The following is a 19,445-nucleotide window of genomic DNA, read 5'->3' on the forward strand; positions in this document are numbered from 1 at the left end:
CACTTCTTTGGCCTCGACGTCCTTTCTGACGATGAGTTCCTGGTGTGCCGGCGTCAGGAATACCCTGCCTCGATCAGGCTTCCGACGGCAGCGTGGGCCGAGACTGAAGATGCTGATCTTCATCAACATTGGGGGTCATTGGTACTGGCCCATGACCTTCCCCTTGGTTGCGATGCCCGCCGAGCTAGCTGGAAGGTCTATCATCCCTATTTTGTCGCCCGGCAGCTCGGCTACCTCCAAGGTTACCCTGTACCTCTGCTCACTTCTCGCTCCCTCTTAAGTCGAGGACCCCTCTCTGGTTCCTCCGAGAGGGAGTGTAAAACGACGGAACAAGAGTTTCAGGACAAGTGTAGAAAATTTCGGCTTCGACTGACCGTTCCTGAATCTTTGGGGACTGGTGGGACGAGTACACCCGTGACTTCTTCGGCGTCTCGATCAAAGACGTGGTAAGCAGAATCTTCGATGACTGGCCCAGACAAGCTCCTGTGGCCCAACCCAAGGAATCGACCTAAGGTACATTGTCCTTTCGTCCTTTGTACTTCAACTACTCGCCCCCTGTTACTGATTACTTCGCTATCTCAGGTGGTCGTGTGTTGAGGAAGGCGGAGGTGGTCGCCGTGGCAGTGGCCAAGAAAAAATTGGTCCCCACGAAGAAGTCCATTACTACCGGGCGGACATTATCAGCCAAACGCCTCCACCAAGACGCTGAGCTGGGGGATGACGCTCATCGCCCTTCCAAACGCGTCAAGAAGTTGGCGAAGAAAGGCGACCGGGAGATTCATGTTGTTCCTAGCGACGCCACAGGGACAACTGCTCCTGCCAGCTCTCCTTCCATCCCGGCTGCCCCGGCTTCGGCGCACCCCCTTCCTCCAGCCGTTCCTACGACTAGGGTTATGGCCGATCCGACCGCTGTACCAGCTACAGCTTCGGAGCCGGCCATTGCGCCTGCCTTGGGAAAAACGGCCACACCCGTCGAGGCATCCCCCATCCTGCGACCGACGGTCATTCTGGAAGAGGTATGATTCCACCGCTATCCTTTGTTTATTCAGCCTTCTAGTCGTAACAAAAGTTTCCTCAGGATGATGAAAGCGACAAGAGTGACGAGATCCTGCTGGAGCGTCGCCCTCGACCAGCCAACTCTCCTCCTGTCCATCCTCCTTCTGTGGTCGAGGCAGCCGTCCAACCGGATCCCCATACGGCGGATCGTGAGAAGAGGCCCCTGGCCGATCCTGAGGCAACGGCCGAAACGCCGTTCCATCCGTAGGATGAAGACCTCCCCATTCCTCCACAAAAAGTTTCCTCGGCCTTTGTAAGGCTTATTTCTTTTTTGTTGATTTTATCATGACGCACTTGTTCTTAAAGAAATATTAAATGTCAGGTGCCCGAACGTTCATTTCATCGATAATTTTATGCGCCGACAGGCGTTGTCTATATTTCCTGGCCACCGTCGTGGCCATCAAATGTAGATAACCTCCATCGGCCGCGTGAATTGAGAAGCGGTCTTAGGCACTGGGCTCGGCCATTAAGTTCCCTGGGTTCGAGCAAGGACCCAGAGGGCATGACCGAAGTCTCCTCCCGACAGGTCTAAAAACAATTCTTTTGTCATGCACTACATGCATTTCACATCTTATTTTCCTTTACGAATTTTCCTCTATGTGCAGCCTTCATGGGAAGTAGAGCTCGGCGCTCTTCTTCAGAGCATGACTGGTGTGGCCGGCTCCTCTGCTGCCCTTGCCGAACCAGTGGAAGCGGTGCCAGAGGCCCAAGCTTTTGTCAAGCTGCACGAGCTCCTGTCCCTCTCTGCCTTCCAAGTCCTCCAATGCAAGGGTCTTGACTCCGTTGGGGAGTGCTTAAACGACCTTTCTAGCGGCGGTTACCTGTGCACGGAGAATATCGGTTATCTTACTGACCTTTTGGAGTGGACTCGGCAACATTTCACTATTTTCAAACAAGCTCTACAGGCCGAGGACAACTTGAAGGCGGCCAAGGTTGCGCATGAGGCTGGCCGAGGAGAGGTGGAGGTGATAAAAGCAAAGAAAACGCAGCTGACCGAGTTTGATCGCCAAATCTCCGACCTCCAGCGTCAAATAGCTGAGCTTCAACGGCAAAGGTCCGCTACTGCTTCAGAGCTTGAGAAGGACTTTGAGGCGAATAGAGCTCGGCTTACGACCTTCGCTGCCGGCGTGCGGCATATCCAGCAACTGCAGCTCAATAAGAAAATGAGGATGGCTGAGATAATTTTGAGCGAAGTGAAGTGGCTGGAGTTGAAAGCTGCCCTTAAGACTTTCCTCCCTTCGACCCCCTAGAAAATTATTTTTATTTTATTTTAGGAGCCTCTCGAATGTATCTATTCACCTTTGTTACGAATTAATACAATGGTATTTATTCTTGCATTTCCCACGTGACTGGATAGTACTTTTTCAAAAAATTTCCATTAATCGGCAATTTGTGAATTAAACCGGTCCGATCTCTGAGATGATATGCCCCCTTGCCGAGAACTTTGTGAACAATGAATGGCCCTTCCCAATTTGGCGACCATTTGCCAAACCTGGCCCCTTGCCTCAGCCTGGCCGTTTGCCTGTGGGTAGTACAGCGTAGATTGCTCAAGTCGGATATTCAGACTTGCCGCGTATTCCTTAAACCTGTTGACTGTGAATATGGTGCCATTGTCGGTTATGATCGTTTCTGGCACGCCGAATCTGGTCACAATATTTTCCTCTACGAAATTGCATACTTCTTTGGCCGTTAGTTCGGTGTATGACCTTGCCTCGACCCACTTAGTGAAATAGTCAGTTGCTACTATTATCCACGCATGTTTTGCCACCCCCGACGATGGCGTGATTTTACCAATTACGTCCATTGCCCATCCCCTGAACGGCTATGGTTTAGTAACCGAGTGGAGTAATTCGGTCAGGGATCTCTGCACGGGTCCATGAATTTGGCATGGTATGCATCTCCGTGCATATTCGATGCAATCCTTTAATATACTAGGCCAAAAGTAACTGTGTCGTCGAAGCAACCAACGCATTTTTCGGCCTGATTGGTGAGCCCCATAAATTCCTTCATGTACCTCGGCCATCGTTTGGGCAGCCTCGTGTGGGCCGAGGCACAATAGTAGTAACCCGTCCTCACCCTTTCGGTATAATTCATTTTGGTATGACACGTAATTCGTGGCGAGGACCTTTGTTCTCCGGTCGTGTTTCCCATCGGGGTTATCGAGGTATTGTAGCATCGTCTTTCTCCAATAGTCTGGTTGTACCTCGACGACACATACTTCTACGGGGTCTCCCCGTTCTAGTAAGGATGGTAGTGACATTACCCTTGTGCGTATTACGTGCTTGCGCTGGAGAGTTTGCTGATTGACCAAGGCTGGGTACGATCGCAGACTTGTGGGTGTTACCCGGCTTAGCCTGCCCCCCGTGAGTTGTGCTCTGAGGCGATTTGGGCGAGTTCGTCAGCGTCCGTGTTGTGAATACGCGAAATATACTCAAATGTGATCCGTTCAAACGACTCGGCCAGATAGGTGGCGACCATGTGCTAGGGCGCTAAAGTACAACTCATGCAACGGAACATGCCATTGAGTTGGTTAATCACGAGTTCAGAATCACCGAGGACGAGAACGAGGGATGCTCGTAAATCGTGTAAAACGTGGAGGCCGATGATGAGAGCTTCATACTCGACCTGATTATTTGTACAGCTGAAATCCAACTTGAGAGAAAAATACCAGCGGTATTGGTCGGGTGACTGAATGGCAATACCAACACCAGCCGCAGTTGAAGTACTGGAACCATCAAAATGCATAGTCCAATGGTTATCGCGTGTTGTGACTAAACCGATGTCAACGTCGCTACCCCTAAAACCATAAGGAAAAGGGTGTTGGGCCAAGAAATCGGCGAGAGCTTGGCCTTTGACGGCTTTTTGGGGTACGTACTGTAGACTGAACTCGGATAACGCGAGCGTCCATTTCCCAATTCGGCCTTTAACGATAGGCCGAGTGAGCATGTAACGAATCACATCTGTTTGGGCAATGACCTGTGTAACAGATGGGAGCATGTAGTGCCGAAGTTTTGATGCGGCGAAAAACAAAGCTAAGCAAAGTTTTTCGACGAGTGAATAATTGAGCTCCGGCGAATTCAGATTACGGCTGAGATAAAAGATAGCTTGTTCATGCCCTACATTGTTATCTTGCGCAAGGAGACAACCAATGGATTCAGTGGCTGCCGAAATGTACAGTTTAAGGGGTTTGCCGCGACAAGGTGGAATTAGTACGGATGGTGTAGAAAGGGCCACCTTGATTTGCGTAAATGCCGTTTGATGTTCTTCGTGCCATTCAAACTTGTCAGAATCCTTAAGTTTGAGGAGCGTAGAAAATGCTTTAATCTTGCCGGCCGAATTGGCGATGAAGCGGCGAAGAAAATTTATCTTCCCGAGCAATGACTGGAGCTGCTTCTTTGTTGTCGGGGGTGGGGCGCTAATGATTGCATAGGCATTATTTTCGTCGACTTCAATGCCGCAATGGTGCACGAAAAACCCTAAGAAATTACCGGCCGAAACACCAAAGGCACACTTAGCTGGGTTCATTTTGAGATTATTCTTGCGCATGCGAAGGAACGCTTGCCGCAGATCATCCAGGTGCGTTTGGCGGTGCTTTGATTTTACCACCACATCATCGATATAAACTTCGACGATTGTACCGATTAAGTCGTGGAATATCGTATTCATGGCTCGTTGGTATGTGGCGCCGGCGTTCTTGAGGCTGAATGGCATGACTACCCATTCATAGGTACCGAGTGCCCCTGGGCAGTGAAAGGCCGTCTTGTGGACATCGGCTTCAGCAATAAAGATCTGGTTGTAACCGGCATGGCCGTCCATGAAAGATAGCAGTTCATGATTGGCTGCAGCATCAATTAACAAGTCTGAGATTGGCATTGTGTATTCATCCTTAGGAGTGGCCAGATTTAGATTACGGAAATCGATGCAAATGCGGAGGGCTCCACTTTTCTTTAACACCAGGACGATATTGGCCAACCATTCGACGTACTGAGCGGTCTTAATAAACCCGGCTTTTAGAAGCCGAACTAATTCGTCCTTGATGCCAAGTTGTACTTCGGTCGAGAACCGGCGTGGGGGTTGTCGAAAAGGCTTACACCCGTCCTTGATGCGTAACTCATGTTCTACAAGGTTTCGGTCGAGGCCTGGCATCTCATGATAGTTCTACGTGAAACAATCTCTAAACTCCTAAAGCAATTTACAAAGCTCGACCTTCATAGAAGGTGGTAGTAACGCGCTGATAAACAATGTTCGAGGATCATCGGCTGTGCCAACATTGATTTCTTCTAATGGGTCCTTAACCTGGGGTTGATTGTCTTCGAGTTCGGCTGGTGCGGCCTGAACTTTGTCAAAAGATAGAATAGGGCCATTATCTGCTTCGGCCAAAAATTTGATTAAGTTTATGCCGGAATGTGGTTGCTTGGCAATGGCGTACCAATGGGCCAGCAGACGTTCCATTGTCGATGAAACCGCGGCCTGACGCCTTTCTTGCTTGGTGGCGTCAATCATCGGCATCGGTAAGTAAATTTGCCAAGCCGAGTCTCGCTGAATCCTGTTGGACAGTCTCGGTGCCTACCTCAATAACTTTCTGTACTGAAATTCTCATCGGCCGTCTATCCTCGTTCAAACCCTGGAGGGTGATATAGCCGACGTGATCATCGTAATAGCGAGCTTGAATCATGTTGGTTTCAAATGGTTGATTACCGGCTGGGTGCACTACGACTGATTTGCCGTCCCAAAAGATGAGAACTTGGTATAGTGATGAAGGAATGCAACTGGTTTAGTGGATCCAATCACTGCCGAGCAATGCATTATAGTCGGTCTTGGAGTCAATTATAAAGAATGCCGTCATATGGTGACGACCGGCAATGCTGACTTCCAACGGGAGCACTCCTTTGGTCTGAGACTTGTCGCCGATGAAGCTGCTCATAGTTATTCCTGACGGGATAAGCTCGTTATCAGAACGGCGTAAGGCCTTCATAACGAACATCGGCATAATGTTGACTATGGCCCCGCAGTCAACAAACACTTTAGAAATGGGAAATCCTTCGATATGAGCTGTGACGTAGCTTTAGATGTTGGAGATTAACCGAGGGGGAACGGGGGAATAGTTTGGCCAAAGCTGCCTTAAGGTTGTTGTTTCGGACTTCCCCATTGTCGTCGTTTGCGACGAAATCCATTTGTGTTGCCTCTTCAGCAACAACGTCCCCATCCAAGAAATTTGACTGATGGGTACTTGGTTGGAACTCAGTTGGTAGGACGTGGACCATACTGATGTCCATATGTTCGAAGACCGAGGGACCCATCGGATCGTGGTCGTCGTCTTCCACAAAAGTAACCATAGTATCAGTCGTTGGAGCATCCTCAATCGGACTTTTGAGTGCCTCGACGCGAACCGGCTCCTGAGGCGTGTTGACCGAGTCTATCTTATTCTGGCTATCTTCCTCGACCATGTTTACTGCCGAAGATTTATTTTGGTCCTGTACTTTACGGGCTTGTTCTTTGTAGGTGATGCGAGCGTTCCTTGTGTCTAGATACTCATCCAAACGCGCCACCCTTTTTTCCTCATCGGCCGTGAGGCCGAAGAGAGATACAGCCGCGAAAACTTCAAAATGATATCGCAAATGCTGAAAGTCTTCGAGAGAAAAAGGTAATTCGACGGTGTCGATATCCGTGTAGGGATCGACCTCAAAGCCGAGGACCCGAGCCTCTCGTATATGTTGGAATCTAGCTTTTATTGTTGGGTCGGAAGTTTTCTGGATAATTTGCTCGGCGTCAGGGCAAGTTAGTGTTAGGTCGAGGGCTTCCTGACACGCCTTGGGTAGTCCGTACAAGTCATTGGCGGAATATTTCTTATGAAACTCCCGCATGTACTCCAAGGAGTCACCGAGGAATGGAGGGTGCAGATTGCGTCGTATTTTGATGAATGGTTCGAGCGGTGGTAACGGAGACAGTTTTCTTTCGACCTCTTGTCTAAAATGCTCGAGACGAGCTCTCGTCTTCCCAGGCCGGAGAAGGAGCTTGATGCGTTTCTCGGACTCTTCAATGGTGGTCTCAAATTCAGGAGCCGCTACTTTTTCCCCTTCAAGTAATTCGATCATGATAGTCAGGGTTGGCCGATCATCAATGCTTTCCACGACCTCTTTTGGCTGACACTGGTTGGCAGGGTTGGCCTGCGCTTCTCGTCGTTAAGCCATGCACTCTATCCGTTGGCGACGACGTTTTTGAGATTTAGACAACGCCGTATATAGGCCAGTCGGAGAATTGTAACTTTACCAGCGTTGATCTCGTGTCCTGGGCGGTTTGAAAGTTTTTCGATCGACTAGCAAGCCCGAACTGCTGGCATTGCGCGAGTAATAATCCTTGTTATAGAAAGGTACGTCAAAGTCAAGACGCCGCCTGACCGGTGCATGGTCTTTTGCTCGTACCTGTGGGCCGAGTCTCTCAAACACTTGGCGTCGTGGACCATTACTAAATTCCCTTGGCGATTTTGTAAAGGTCGTAGATGGTGGGTCTGAAGTTGGTATCGAAGATGTCTTCTTTCCAGGTTCGACTAGTGTTTTACAATGGTTGCATAAAACCATTGATTCATGAGTTTCCTCGGAACTCGACCCCGTCATAGACTCATCGATGGTTGGCCCCGAGCGTTCTGTAGGTGGTGCATTTGAAAACAAATCAATCTTCAGTCTTGGTTGACCATTCTGCTTACGGACATGCTGCACCGGGCTGTATTCGGCCTTCCCTTTTCCTTTGTTTTTAGGGAGATGAGCATCCACCATACCAATTGTTGTTAAGGGGAAGGGATTGACGTCGACCACCATCTGTTTCTCCAGGAATTTTAGCTTTCCTTTCTCGATCCAACTTTGAATCGTGTCTCGGAATACAACACAATTATTGGTTGCGTGCTTATTAGAATTATGATACTTGCAATATATTTTGCCCTTCAATTCGTCAGCCTTAGGGATATTGTGCCCCGGCCGAAGTTTGATGATTTTTGCTACCAATAATTGATCGAAAATTCCATCGGCTTTGGTGATATCGAAAGTGTACACTTTCGATGTTTTACTCATTTCTTCGGCGGTCGAACGGGTCTTGGTGTCTTTGGAACTAACTTGAGCTAATGCCTTGCAGACATAAGGTTTATCTATTACTATCTCGGCCGCATCCACACTGGCATACTGAGTATCCTCGCTTTCGGCCAATGCGTAGCTAACCGTGGGATTCTTATACAACGTTCCCTGGGATGGTGACTTTGACATCTTCTCTTCTCGAAGCAAATAATCATACTGCTCAACGTGTTGAGCAAGTTCGTACATATCTCGAATATTTGCCCCCAGAAACTTCTTTTTGTATTCCACGTCCAAACCATTTAGGGCGATCCTGACGAATTCAACTTCAGGGTGAGGTACTCGGCACCAGTTCTTGGCTGACTTAAACCTTGTTAAATATTCCATTAGAGATTCGTTGGACGCTTAAGCCATCCTAGCTAACGATGATACAGACATTTCCATCCCCGGCTGATAGAATTGTTCATGGAATTTCTCGACCAATTCCTCCCAACTCTGTATGGAGTTCGGTGGGAGATTAATGTACCAAGTGAAAGCGGAGCCTGTCAGTGAAACGTTAAACAGCCGTAGTTTATGGAAGTCACTATTGACGTCTCCACACTGCGCCATGAAACGAGCCACATGTTCTAACGAGGATAAGGACGATTCTCCGGCAAACAGACTGAAATCAGGGACCTTGAAGCCTCACGGGTATTTGAACCTCTCTACGTAAGCCGGGTATGAATGGATGAATTTTGGAAATTTCGATCCCTTCTTTAGGGTCGAGTCGATCATTCTTTGGACCTCGGTCATGTTGATGGAAGCTGCTTCTTCTTCCTGGCTTGGTCCGTCATATCTATTGCCTGGTCCGCCTTTTTTTTCTAAGTTGATTGGTTGTAGCCGGGCAGACCCTTTTCGGCTTGTACTGGAACATTTGTAGCAGAAGGCTGCCGAGGTTGGCTAACCTGGTTATCTTCAAAGGCTTTACTAACCAATAGTTCAAGCATCCTGGTCTGTGTGTCGCTGTTGCTTCATATTGCGTCTAGTAAATCATTCATCTTTTGACCAATCGACTGCTCGACTTGTTGATATTATTTATCGAGTCGTCTCTGAAGAAACGACCTAGTTGGTGGATCAGAACCTTCCCCACCATCTTCATCGCAATCTTCCACTATTCCTTCAACGAACATGCCTGCCGTTTGGTTAGGGACTTCTGGGAGCTTGTCCGTCGAGACAGATTTCATTCTCTCGGCGCGTCGCACTTGCAGCCTCGGGCGGCGCAACAATGATCGGATTTTTCACCGGATGCAAATCCTGCCCAAGGCCTTGCACTGGTAAGTTAGCTGTTGACTTTCCCATGATTGTTTTCTTCTTTATGGACCGTGTCTCAATGGTCATGAACTCCGAAGGTCTAGCATAATGGTCCCACTGGGCGTGCCAAAATGTTGACCTTAAAAATTACAAAGCCTACATGGCGCGTAGGCTGAGTAACTAATAGGCTAACTAAGTCCTTTGGTTGAATGCGGGGCGTGCCAACTCGTCGGCTAAGCTCGGCCGAGGAGTAAAATTAGTTGTTGTCGCGTTGAGCGAATTGCTGACTTCTTAATCTTGCGAATACGACCGAGGAAGGAACACTCTTGGTCTTTAGGTTCTAGAGCCTGAAGACGAGGCCGCTAGTTCTGCGAAGTTCACAAATCGTCAGTGCCTGACTCAGTCACCGTGATTATGTTCGTAAGAGTATAAACACGTCGAATCGACACTAGACTATACCGACACAAATACTCAAAGGTGATGTACGTCTTGACGGTGAACGTGGTTCGGCCGTTAGAATGCCAAACTCTGAAACTTACTTGTGAATACCCAATCATAAAATCACTCGGCGTCCGATACGCCGAATGTCGTAGCTCGTGACACCTTACTTCGCCGAGAAGGCTGATAAGATGACCCCTACCAATAAGGATTCGAAAACCCTCCTCGGCCAAGACTTGGATAGGTAACCAGTCGGCCTGGACGCAGTGCTGTTTGTCCAAACTGAAGATGCTCCTTGGTCGGCTGATTCTACGGCAACAGTGATGTTTATCCAAACTGAAGATGTTCGCCGGTTGCCTTCACAATGCTGTTTATCCAAACTGAAGGTGTGTTGGCAGAAAAAGAAAATAAAATATCTCAAGATGTTTGAGAGGTTTTGCGCAGGGCAGTTGTATGTTGAATTCAAGGTCTTTTTTTTGTTGCATAATTTCTTGTATTTATAGCACCCACTCCTTGAGACCAAATCAAACCCCTATCTGGATTGGGAGTCCTTGTCCCGTTCCAACTTTACTTCGAACAACCCTACTCCCATTAGGACTTTGAACTTTCCCCCCTTCGAGGCTTTATTCCTCGATGGCCGAGAATCCTAGTTGCACCAGGACTTCCTTGACCCTTTTTATTTATTTGGACTACTCCTTCTTAGGATAGGACTCGACGGACCCTGCTAACTGGCCCGGAATCTATCAAGCAGCCCATAGGATTTGACACAGCTTTGGACCGAGCACAACCCTATGCTCGGCCCAACAATAATATTTCGGGCCCAAACAGAAGTGAGGACATATTTTTTAGTGTGACAGGAATATAAGGTGGCACACCACATATTATTATACAAATCGTGGGATATATGTGTTAAAAAGTTAATAACTTAAAAAATACAAATTCCCACCACTTGTACAAAAACACGTAGTTTACCACTCGTATTCCGATCACAATAAAAAATTTCTTAGAAGTGAGAGCTTAACCTGCTACTCTTTTATATTTTGATTCGCATGTGTGCATGTGTGTATGTGTAGGCTGACATTAGACACCAAATGATTGGTGATTTTTGGGGTACGTTCGACGCAAATAGTTTCCCAATATCTTGGAAGGTTCTCATAATCATTTATTCAAAGGAGGGGAGTTGATAATAATCAAACATATACTCAAGCGATATTTTAATCTAATCTTAATTATATATGAAATATTCAAACTTAAATTTAGAGAGCTCCAACAAATTCACAATTAGAATTAAATCCCCACTAAGTTGGCTTCAAACTCCACCTACTAACCAGTAACCAAAGCCCACGTTTTTCATATTCTCTGATAATCAAACCTCAACTTCACAAACTAACTCTTGGCTTGTAGCAATTACAAGGGATAATTCCGTCAATGGCTGACTCATCTTCAATCTTTAACTTGGCTATCCTTCTTTTTTTTTTTTTTAAGAAATATGGGACAACTGGTGGCAAGTCACAATTATCCACCTCTTTCGGACTCGGAGAGGCTATGGGGAATTTTAGTCTACCCGTGGTCACAATCAAACTGACTCACCAATTCGGAGCATCGAACCCAAGGATTTCCACATTTTTTTTGTTTATTGAGAAGCCGCACACTTGCTGTGGTTGTCATAGCTAATTCACCCTTAGAAAACTTTCTTTTGTCATGTTTTTATGCTTTTTTGCAATTTTATAAGTTGCTCCGACCAACTACCATAACTCACATGTAATTATTCTCACACGGAAATTTGAATCATTCGACATAGAATATTATTGTGCTAAGCCCAACCCAAAGTAGTGAAGTAATTATATGGTAGGCTGTGCGCTATTAGTGTGGTGTGTCTTTTGTTAATTGAGAAATTTTTAATGGTATTTAGAATATAAATCACATAGTGTATTATTTTTAAGTGTTATAATAAGGATGGATGATATAGTTGATATATCTAACTTTTAGAATATATATTAATAGAAAACATGTTGACGTAAGGGTGTAGACTGGGGCTCTCCGATAAACAAAAAAATGTGGGAGGTTCTGAATTCAATGCTCTGAAATAGTTAGTCTGATTGACTGTAGCTATGGGCAAGGTGAAATTCTCCATAGTCTCTCCAGGCCTTAAAGGAGAGAATAACCGTGACTTGCCACTAGTTGTCCACTTAAAAAAAAATAAAAAATTTAAAAAAAATTTAAAAAAATTAAAAATTAAAAAATTAAAAAAAAAACTTAAAAAAAGAAAAACATGTCGGTGTGTTAGACTTTGAGTGAAATAGTGGTAATGCCTGGTAATGCCACATGACCATGTTATAGGTCCAACGAAAAAAGAAGAAAAAAAAAAAGGTAAGTGTTTGTGGGGTCAGGTTCCAAGCTGGTGGCTGAGTAGGACGTAGTACGAACTACGAACCTTTCAATGTGACGCAAACTGACCGTCCATATTTATAAACACACAGCAAAGTCTTCTCCTTCTCTTCCTCTCTTCCTCCCTCCCTCCCTTAACATTCCCAATTACGTAATTTTAGACCCAGTTGAACATTTCTACGCTCGATTTCTCAATCTTCCTCGTCGATCAACCCAGTCATGATCCCTGAATAGTACTCTCTCTCTCTCTCTCTCTCATCACCAATTGCATGCATGTCTATATGTTTTTCACGTTTTTCTTATGGCTGAAAATTCCTGTGTGATTGATATCTGGTTGTTTCCTTTAATTGGATTTGAATTTTGGGTATGTGGGTTTGTTCTTGATTTGCCATTTTGGTGGAAGAAACTTCTTACGAAATTTAATGTTGGGATCCCATTTCATTTCAAAAACTCGAAACATAAAATATGAGTTGTGATCCACGAACTTGCTAAATAAGATGAGTATCTTAGGAACCTGTGAAATGATTGTGGCTTGGCACCTATAATCTTTTTGATTGATTTCATGGAATCTAGATCTTGACTTCCTGTATAATTTCATTCCAATGCAATAAATCAGATACACATGGCATATTATCGGTTAATCACATTAGTTGTCACAGAATAAGTGTAGTTTGTTATTAAGATTTGATGATTCATGAACATTCTTGAGTTCTTTGCGTAATTACTTTAGCATAAAGTTTGAGGTTCCAATTAGTTCTCTTCCCCCATTTTGCAGTGATTATCTTTTCAAACTTTTGCTCATTGGAGACTCCGGCGTTGGCAAGTCATGCCTTCTACTGAGATTTGCGGTAAAAGTTTAACAATGTTGTGTATAGGGCGATGTTTTTCTTAACATATATATGCCACCCTTCGACCATACAAGCACATAAAATTCTTCTCTTTATATTTGTATTCTGAGTGCAATTTCGCCTCACCACCATTAACCAAGGTGCAGCATTACCGCCTCACTTATCGTGTGCTGGATATTATACACTATGGCTAATCTATGCAGTTGCATTTCTTCCTAAAGTTTAATCATCGCTAACTTGTAGCATTAGCACGCGTGGCACCCGCGCTAGTGATCTGAGTTTTCGGTCATCTGTTACAACATTCCGATGACCAGAAGAATGCTTTTATTCTGCATAATGCACTCTAAATTGGCGGTGACCTTCTTTGAAGCTTTATTGACGATTCCGCTCACTTTCTGTAGGATGATTCTTACATCGACAGCTACATAAGTACCATTGGTGTTGACTTTGTAAGTAAAATCACATATGATAGCATTTCTGATATCTGGTTACTTTGATGTCATGGCAGTGATTTCATCTCTTTGTTTCCTCTATTTAGAAAATTCGAACAGTGGAGCAAGACGGGAAGGTTGTCAAACTTCAAATCGTAAGTATGTTTATTATTAAGCCCGGATTGGATTGAAATCAAAGTGCATTACCGGAAAATATGAAATCTCCGTTTCTTCTCCGTAGTGGGACACTGCTGGTCAAGAACGTTTCAGAACAATTACAAGCAGCTACTACCGCGGTGCCCATGGCATTATCGTAAGCATTGATTCACATCTTTATATCCCATAACGTAGATTTTTGGTTCTACAAGCTTTTCATAGGATTCTCTTCGTGAATGTGGTATTTTGCAAGTATTTACCAGATTCTCCTGACTCTGTTGCTAGCTTGTCTATGATGTTACGGACCAAGAGAGCTTCAACAACGTCAAGACCTGGCTGCAAGAAATCGATAAATTTGCAGTTGGAAATGTGAACAAGCTCTTGGTTGGAAACAAAAGTGACTTGGCTGACAAGAAAGTGGTCTCTTCTGAAGCCAGCAAGGTAGTTGCGTTACTAATTAATCTTTCGGTGAAATCAAATCGTCATAAGTTCAATAAGCGTGCATCATTGATCAACTTAAACATTTCTAACTTACGTTGTTAAAATTTTTCTTCTCCCCCATCCCCCGGTTTTTAGGCATTTGCCGACGAGCTAGGAATTCCGTTCTTGGAAACGAGCGCCAAAAATTCGACTAATGTAGAGCAGGCATTCATGACTATGGTTGCTGAGATAAAGAACAGGTGAGTTCCTCTTAGATGTTATTTTTTCTCTATGAATCCATGATCTAAGAGTAATTCAGTCTCCGTAACATTTCCTTTTGCTTTCGGGTTGCAGGATAGCAACGCAACCTTTGAGTGCCAACAAACCATCCACCGTGCACATGCGTGGACAACCGGTCGCCCAAAAGACCACATGTTGCTCATCTTGACTCGTCCGTCATGGCGGAGTGCATTCTGGATGGTGGTCGGACGTTCCACAGATTTGCAGAACATGTGGTTTCTGCATTGGAACCTTCAGACAAGCCAGCTTATAATATGTACAGCAGACATTCATGATACTTGGTTCCACCTTCATTCGTTCGTTTAGAAATTCAAGAAGTTATTCAAATAATTCAGTTAACGACGCAGTTCTTTGTAACGTCAATATTACCACACAGAATTTTATGTTATATTCATTTGATTGGATACAACATTTCCAGGAGAAAAAACCCCTGTTTTGTTTATGCTTAATGTAGGTGCTTGCAAATATGAACATTAACTTGTAATCTCTTCCATTTAGTTGAAAAAAAATAATCCAACACTCATAATTTCGATATCCACGAAAATAATCCAAAACAAACTGAATATAATCTCAAAATCCAAATACAACTGAGCTTCGAAGGACAACACGATCAATCCAAAATCATGAAAAATAACCCCCTATAACTCACTTCCTGCCATAGACTCTAACAGCTTGCCTGTTCCTCTTCTTGACACCAGACTTGGCAATCTTGAGGCTCTTGTGAACAGCACTCAACCTTGCAAGGGCTGCTTTTTTCAGATCCGGCCTGTAATGGTTATCTGCCACCTGCATTGATGGGGAACACAAAATGAAAAACAGAGACAAATAACGTAAGAGACATCCCGACAAGGCTACTAAAGATTCATTGAATCAATACAATAAAACACATGATGATACTTGAATCTTCCAACACGAGGACTAAGAAAGAGAGTCCAGTGCATAATAAAAAACACAAGCATGCTCAAAAGACAAGCTTACCAAGAATACTTCATAGAAGGGAAAACACTCTAAATATCCTATGTTACATGTTAAGACTCATCACTGCATCATAAACAGACAAGCATCTTCTTACTAAAACAAGAGGATTTCACTGAAGGAGCAATTCCATAAATGATCCCTCTAACATGTTAAAAGTTATCACGGCAGCGTAAAACTACAAGTATCTTCTTAGAAAACTAATCATTCAGATCCTTGAGAAAACGCATCTCAAAATTTTCACAGAAAAGCATAAAACTTGCCTAAATATATATAGAAAAGATTAACATAGTGATTCCAACCTAATCAAAACACAATGCCTGCCAAGCGTAACAAGTGTATTTTATTGAACGAACAGTGGGAACAAATTCCCACCACAGAAACATAATAAACGATCCTTCTAACATCTAAGGCTCATCACTGCAGCATAAACCTATAAGATTTTAACATAACAAATTCGATCTAATAAAAAAACACAATGCATGCTCAGAAGCGAACATAACGAAGTGCATTTCATTTCAAAAATCTATTAGAAACAATACTTCAAGCATTTCAAGGCATATCACTGCATAATAAACTGGCAATCCTGGTCTTAGTAAACAATCACTCAGCAGGCCAAATTTTGGAACTTTTATTTACCTGATTCGCAACCGCCTTGGCCATCCTGCGAAACTCCTGCTTCATCACAGACTTATGCAACAGAGCAGCGGGCTTGTTCTGCTTCTTGGTCTTACTTGTCGCCAGCAGCACAGATTGATCTTTGCCCAAACCCTGAATGGTCACGGTTTTCTTGTTTGCCAACCCTAGTTGAAACCATCTCTCAATTAAAAACCCAAAAAACCCAATATTTTCTCGGAACCTAACAGAAAATAAATGGAAGGGGATGCAGTGAAATGTACCAGAGTGCTTGTAGGAGTGGAGATTGAGGAGGTTGTTGGGCTCCTTGGTGAACCGCACGCCGGCGTGACTCCTCCCGAACTCCTTCACCAGAAAAGAGTTGTTCTTCTTCACTATCTCCCATATCAGTTGCCCTGGAACCGTCGCCATCTCCGAGATTTTGATTCAGCTGCTCAGATTGGGGATTTAGGGTTTACGGAAGAGAGAGGAGAAGCGGGGGTTTATCATTGCCTTTTATATGTGTGGGTGAAACCCTAATTAAGTTATATTCTTTGGACCTGAGGGGCATCATTCATTTTTCATTATTACGATTATGTCTCCACTTTTTATTCTTTCCAAAATGTAGTGCTGGGTTTGGTTTTATTCGATTCAGTTTTTGGTTGAAATCAAAATCGAACTGAAATTTTTTATTCAGTTTGATTTTTTTTTCGGTTCAATTTTTTTTTTGGTTTAGTTTATTATGGTCAGTTTTTCTTTTATTTATTTATTTTTTTGTTATAAACCTTTTTTTTTTAAATGAAATTTAGAAACGAGGCTTACATTAGTAGACTAATATAAAAAAATATATATGGGAAAAGTGGGAAGATATAAGATCATATAAACCAATCTTATTCTATTAACAACCTCAATTGCCAAAAAAAAAAAAAAAGAACAATGATCACTATGTGTTATGAATGCAGAAAAATATAGAAGCTCTTCCAAGTTCCAAAATAGACTAAGGCACATCATTTACATACTCAATATAAATTGGCTTCTCAGAAGTCGCCTTCCAAAATTTTCCTCTATAACCAATGAAATAACTTCCCTATTTGAACCAAGTATGCTCCTTGAAAAAGCCCCAGACTTATTTTCAAACTTGGCAACAAAAGTTCACAAAAGAAACATTATAGGCACATTTATAAAGTGTAAGGGCGTGTTTGTTTGCCCTCGTTAAAGTTCATTGGACTAGATTGCTTTGCTAAGACTACTAATCCCTTGTTTGGTGCAAGCTGGACTAAATTTAAATGAGATTAAGTCGGACTCGTTCCGATTAAGTGCTTCACTAGGTCATCCTAGTGAGACCCCGCATAAAGCATGGGATTGCTAATCTCGTCTCCAACATTGTCTGTAACTCCTACTCCCTTACCCATGCCCATATCTAAAAGGGGCGTTTTGATATAGGCGTCTCGTTTTTGAATTTTTTTAGACTAAACATACACTCCTTTTAAATTTTTTATCAAACATTTTCCTAAAATTTTGGTTATTAATTTCAGTTTTTCACATAAGTTCAATTTTGTTTAGAATTTTAGTTTTTCACAACGTCTCCTGGACAGTTCGTTTTCTTTTTTTGTTTTTTTTACCTATTATCCTCATATCTTTGCATTTATTATCCATCTCTATGCATTTTTTTTTATTGTTTGTTAAAATTTTTATTTTATTTTTGTGAATATAGTAGAATATTTATAATAAAAAAGAATTGTCAGGTTTGATTATTTGAAAAGACCCATCACATAATAAAGATTTGTTTGATTATATAGCTACGTCTAGTTACCTATAATATGGACACATTTAGTTTTATAGTGGATTTGATTTTTTGTATTTCTTGGTACATTTGGAATGTAAATGTATCGAAAGGGTTATCTGATAGAAACATTTGGTTTTGTGGTACATTTGGGATTTTTTTATGCATTTGGTTTTTTGGTACATTTGGAATCTAAATGTACCATAAGGGTTATCTAACAATGGGCACATTTGGTTTTATGGTACATTTGGTTTCTTGGTACATTTAAAATCTAAATCTACCAAAAATCGATACTTTTGTTCTCAAATATACCAAAGTTTTAAGTATATTTTTTTATATATCTATACATAAAATTTAATAAGTTAATGTAGTTTTCTTGGGAAAAAAAAATATGTATTGAAGACCTTTTTTATTTTTTTGAACGAATGTATTGAAGACTTTTTATTGAGACGATTTAAATAGAAATAGAACTTTTTATTTAATACTGATAATGAGAAAATAAGGAATTAGTTAATTAATTTTTTATTTTAATTTATTAATAAAATGTCATTGAATGCGTAGAAGGGGGTTGACGAAATTAAATTCCTAAATTATAAGCAATTAGTTGCTAAGCTACCTTATCCCTCTATATAAATACATTTAAATTAATGACGTGGAAATTAAATAAATGGAAAGTTATTGAGGTTTGGTCAAAACACCTTAATCAAATCTTTAAAAATGATGAATGTTTAATCTAAAAACCATAGAAAAATTGTAGGGCATTCTAATTTTCCTATCTAAAACCCACCCCTCACCCACTGCCTAAATCTCAAAATCCAACACCTAAAATTTGAAACAAAAAATGCAAAACCCCCATAAGCACATGTGGACGAATCCCCCAAACAAATTCAAAACAAAAACGCAAAATCACAAGAAAATCCCGAGATTTTTCGAGAAAATCAAAGGAGGCGCTGGGTGGAGAGCTCTGATGAATCCTATATGCGAATCCTTTACATAAGGAAAAAAGGGAGAGGTTAGGGGGGAGGGGAGGGAGATGGGCGGGGGATGATAGGAGCATATTTATGCGACTTAGTTAGCTTGTTTCCTTGCATTTACATAGCTAAATTCTACTTGTTAGAGTGTTTTAAGCTATTTTCATGTGTTTTTAGGTTCAATTGACAAAGTTGGCAAGAAAGTGCAATTTGGGGCATTTTGGAGCAGTTTTGGGCTTGGAATGGATTGCACATGCATGAAGCAAGGTGGATGGACGAATTTGAAGCTCAAGAGAGGCTAGGAATGTGACTAAGACCTAGAAGAATTAAATTGAAGACTTTGAAGATAAGGAATTAGCTACAAAGAAGGAATATTAAATCTTATCCAAACCTTATCCAACCTTATCTTATCTTATCCTATCCTAATCTTTTCCTAGCTTAATTCCAACTTCAAAGAGGACTCCTTTTCACATTAAATCACCTAAATATCAAGTTCTAGAAACCCTATTTTCGTGCATTAAGTTTATGCCACATGTAACCCTTCTAGAAGTTATAGAATCTACCACAAAGACCATTCCTTGTCCTCCTTGGAATCTGATTGAAAGTGTCCTTGTTCTTTGGTGATTTGGAGTCCTAATTCCTCTCATTTTCAGCTTAATTTCGTGCCTCCCCTTCACCCTATAAATACATGATGCCAAAACACTCAAAAATCA

General features: G+C 42.7%; 2 protein-coding genes and 1 non-coding gene across 3 annotated transcripts; 1 reads left to right on the top strand and 2 right to left on the bottom strand.

The window, feature by feature from the left end:
• Positions 1-12,327: 12,327 nt before the first annotated feature.
• LOC137749590 (GTP-binding protein YPTM2-like) lies at positions 12,328-14,798 on the top strand. Its single transcript, XM_068489709.1, has 8 exons — positions 12,328-12,466; positions 13,009-13,081; positions 13,483-13,530; positions 13,620-13,667; positions 13,754-13,825; positions 13,954-14,109; positions 14,245-14,348; positions 14,443-14,798. Exons 1-8 carry the CDS (start codon positions 12,453-12,455, stop codon positions 14,534-14,536), a joined length of 609 nt encoding a protein of 202 aa, XP_068345810.1. The 5' UTR covers positions 12,328-12,452; the 3' UTR covers positions 14,537-14,798.
• Positions 14,799-14,855: 57 nt separating this feature from the next.
• On the bottom strand, positions 14,856-16,480 carry LOC137749591 (large ribosomal subunit protein eL28z-like). Its single transcript, XM_068489710.1, has 3 exons — positions 16,263-16,480; positions 16,003-16,166; positions 14,856-15,174 (listed from the first exon to the last, which is right to left on the bottom strand). Exons 1-3 carry the CDS (start codon positions 16,408-16,410, stop codon positions 15,034-15,036), a joined length of 453 nt encoding a protein of 150 aa, XP_068345811.1. The 5' UTR covers positions 16,411-16,480; the 3' UTR covers positions 14,856-15,033.
• Positions 15,345-15,436, bottom strand: LOC137709599 (small nucleolar RNA R24). Its single transcript, XR_011064891.1, has one exon. It is a non-coding gene; the product is annotated as a small nucleolar RNA R24 (small nucleolar RNA).
• Positions 16,481-19,445: the final 2,965 nt, after the last annotated feature.

Source organism: Pyrus communis, chromosome 11 (assembly GCF_963583255.1).
Source record: "Pyrus communis chromosome 11, drPyrComm1.1, whole genome shotgun sequence".
Classification (NCBI taxonomy): Eukaryota; Viridiplantae; Streptophyta; class Magnoliopsida; order Rosales; family Rosaceae; genus Pyrus; species Pyrus communis.

Bases quoted from the DNA above. Each gene is read 5' to 3' on its own strand.
- LOC137749590 (XM_068489709.1), top strand. The intron at 13,531-13,619 runs GTAAGTAAAATC...TCCTCTATTTAG, and splicing joins GTACCATTGGTGTTGACTTT to AAAATTCGAACAGTGGAGCA. The intron at 13,668-13,753 runs GTAAGTATGTTT...TCTTCTCCGTAG, and splicing joins AGGTTGTCAAACTTCAAATC to TGGGACACTGCTGGTCAAGA.
- LOC137749591 (XM_068489710.1), bottom strand. From the start codon at position 16,410: ATGGCGACGGTTCCAGGGCAACTGATATGGGAGATAGTGAAGAAGAAC. The intron at 16,167-16,262 runs GTACATTTCACT...GGTTTCAACTAG, and splicing joins CCACTCCTACAAGCACTCTG to GGTTGGCAAACAAGAAAACC. The intron at 15,175-16,002 runs GTAAATAAAAGT...CCATCAATGCAG, and splicing joins CCAAGGCGGTTGCGAATCAG to GTGGCAGATAACCATTACAG.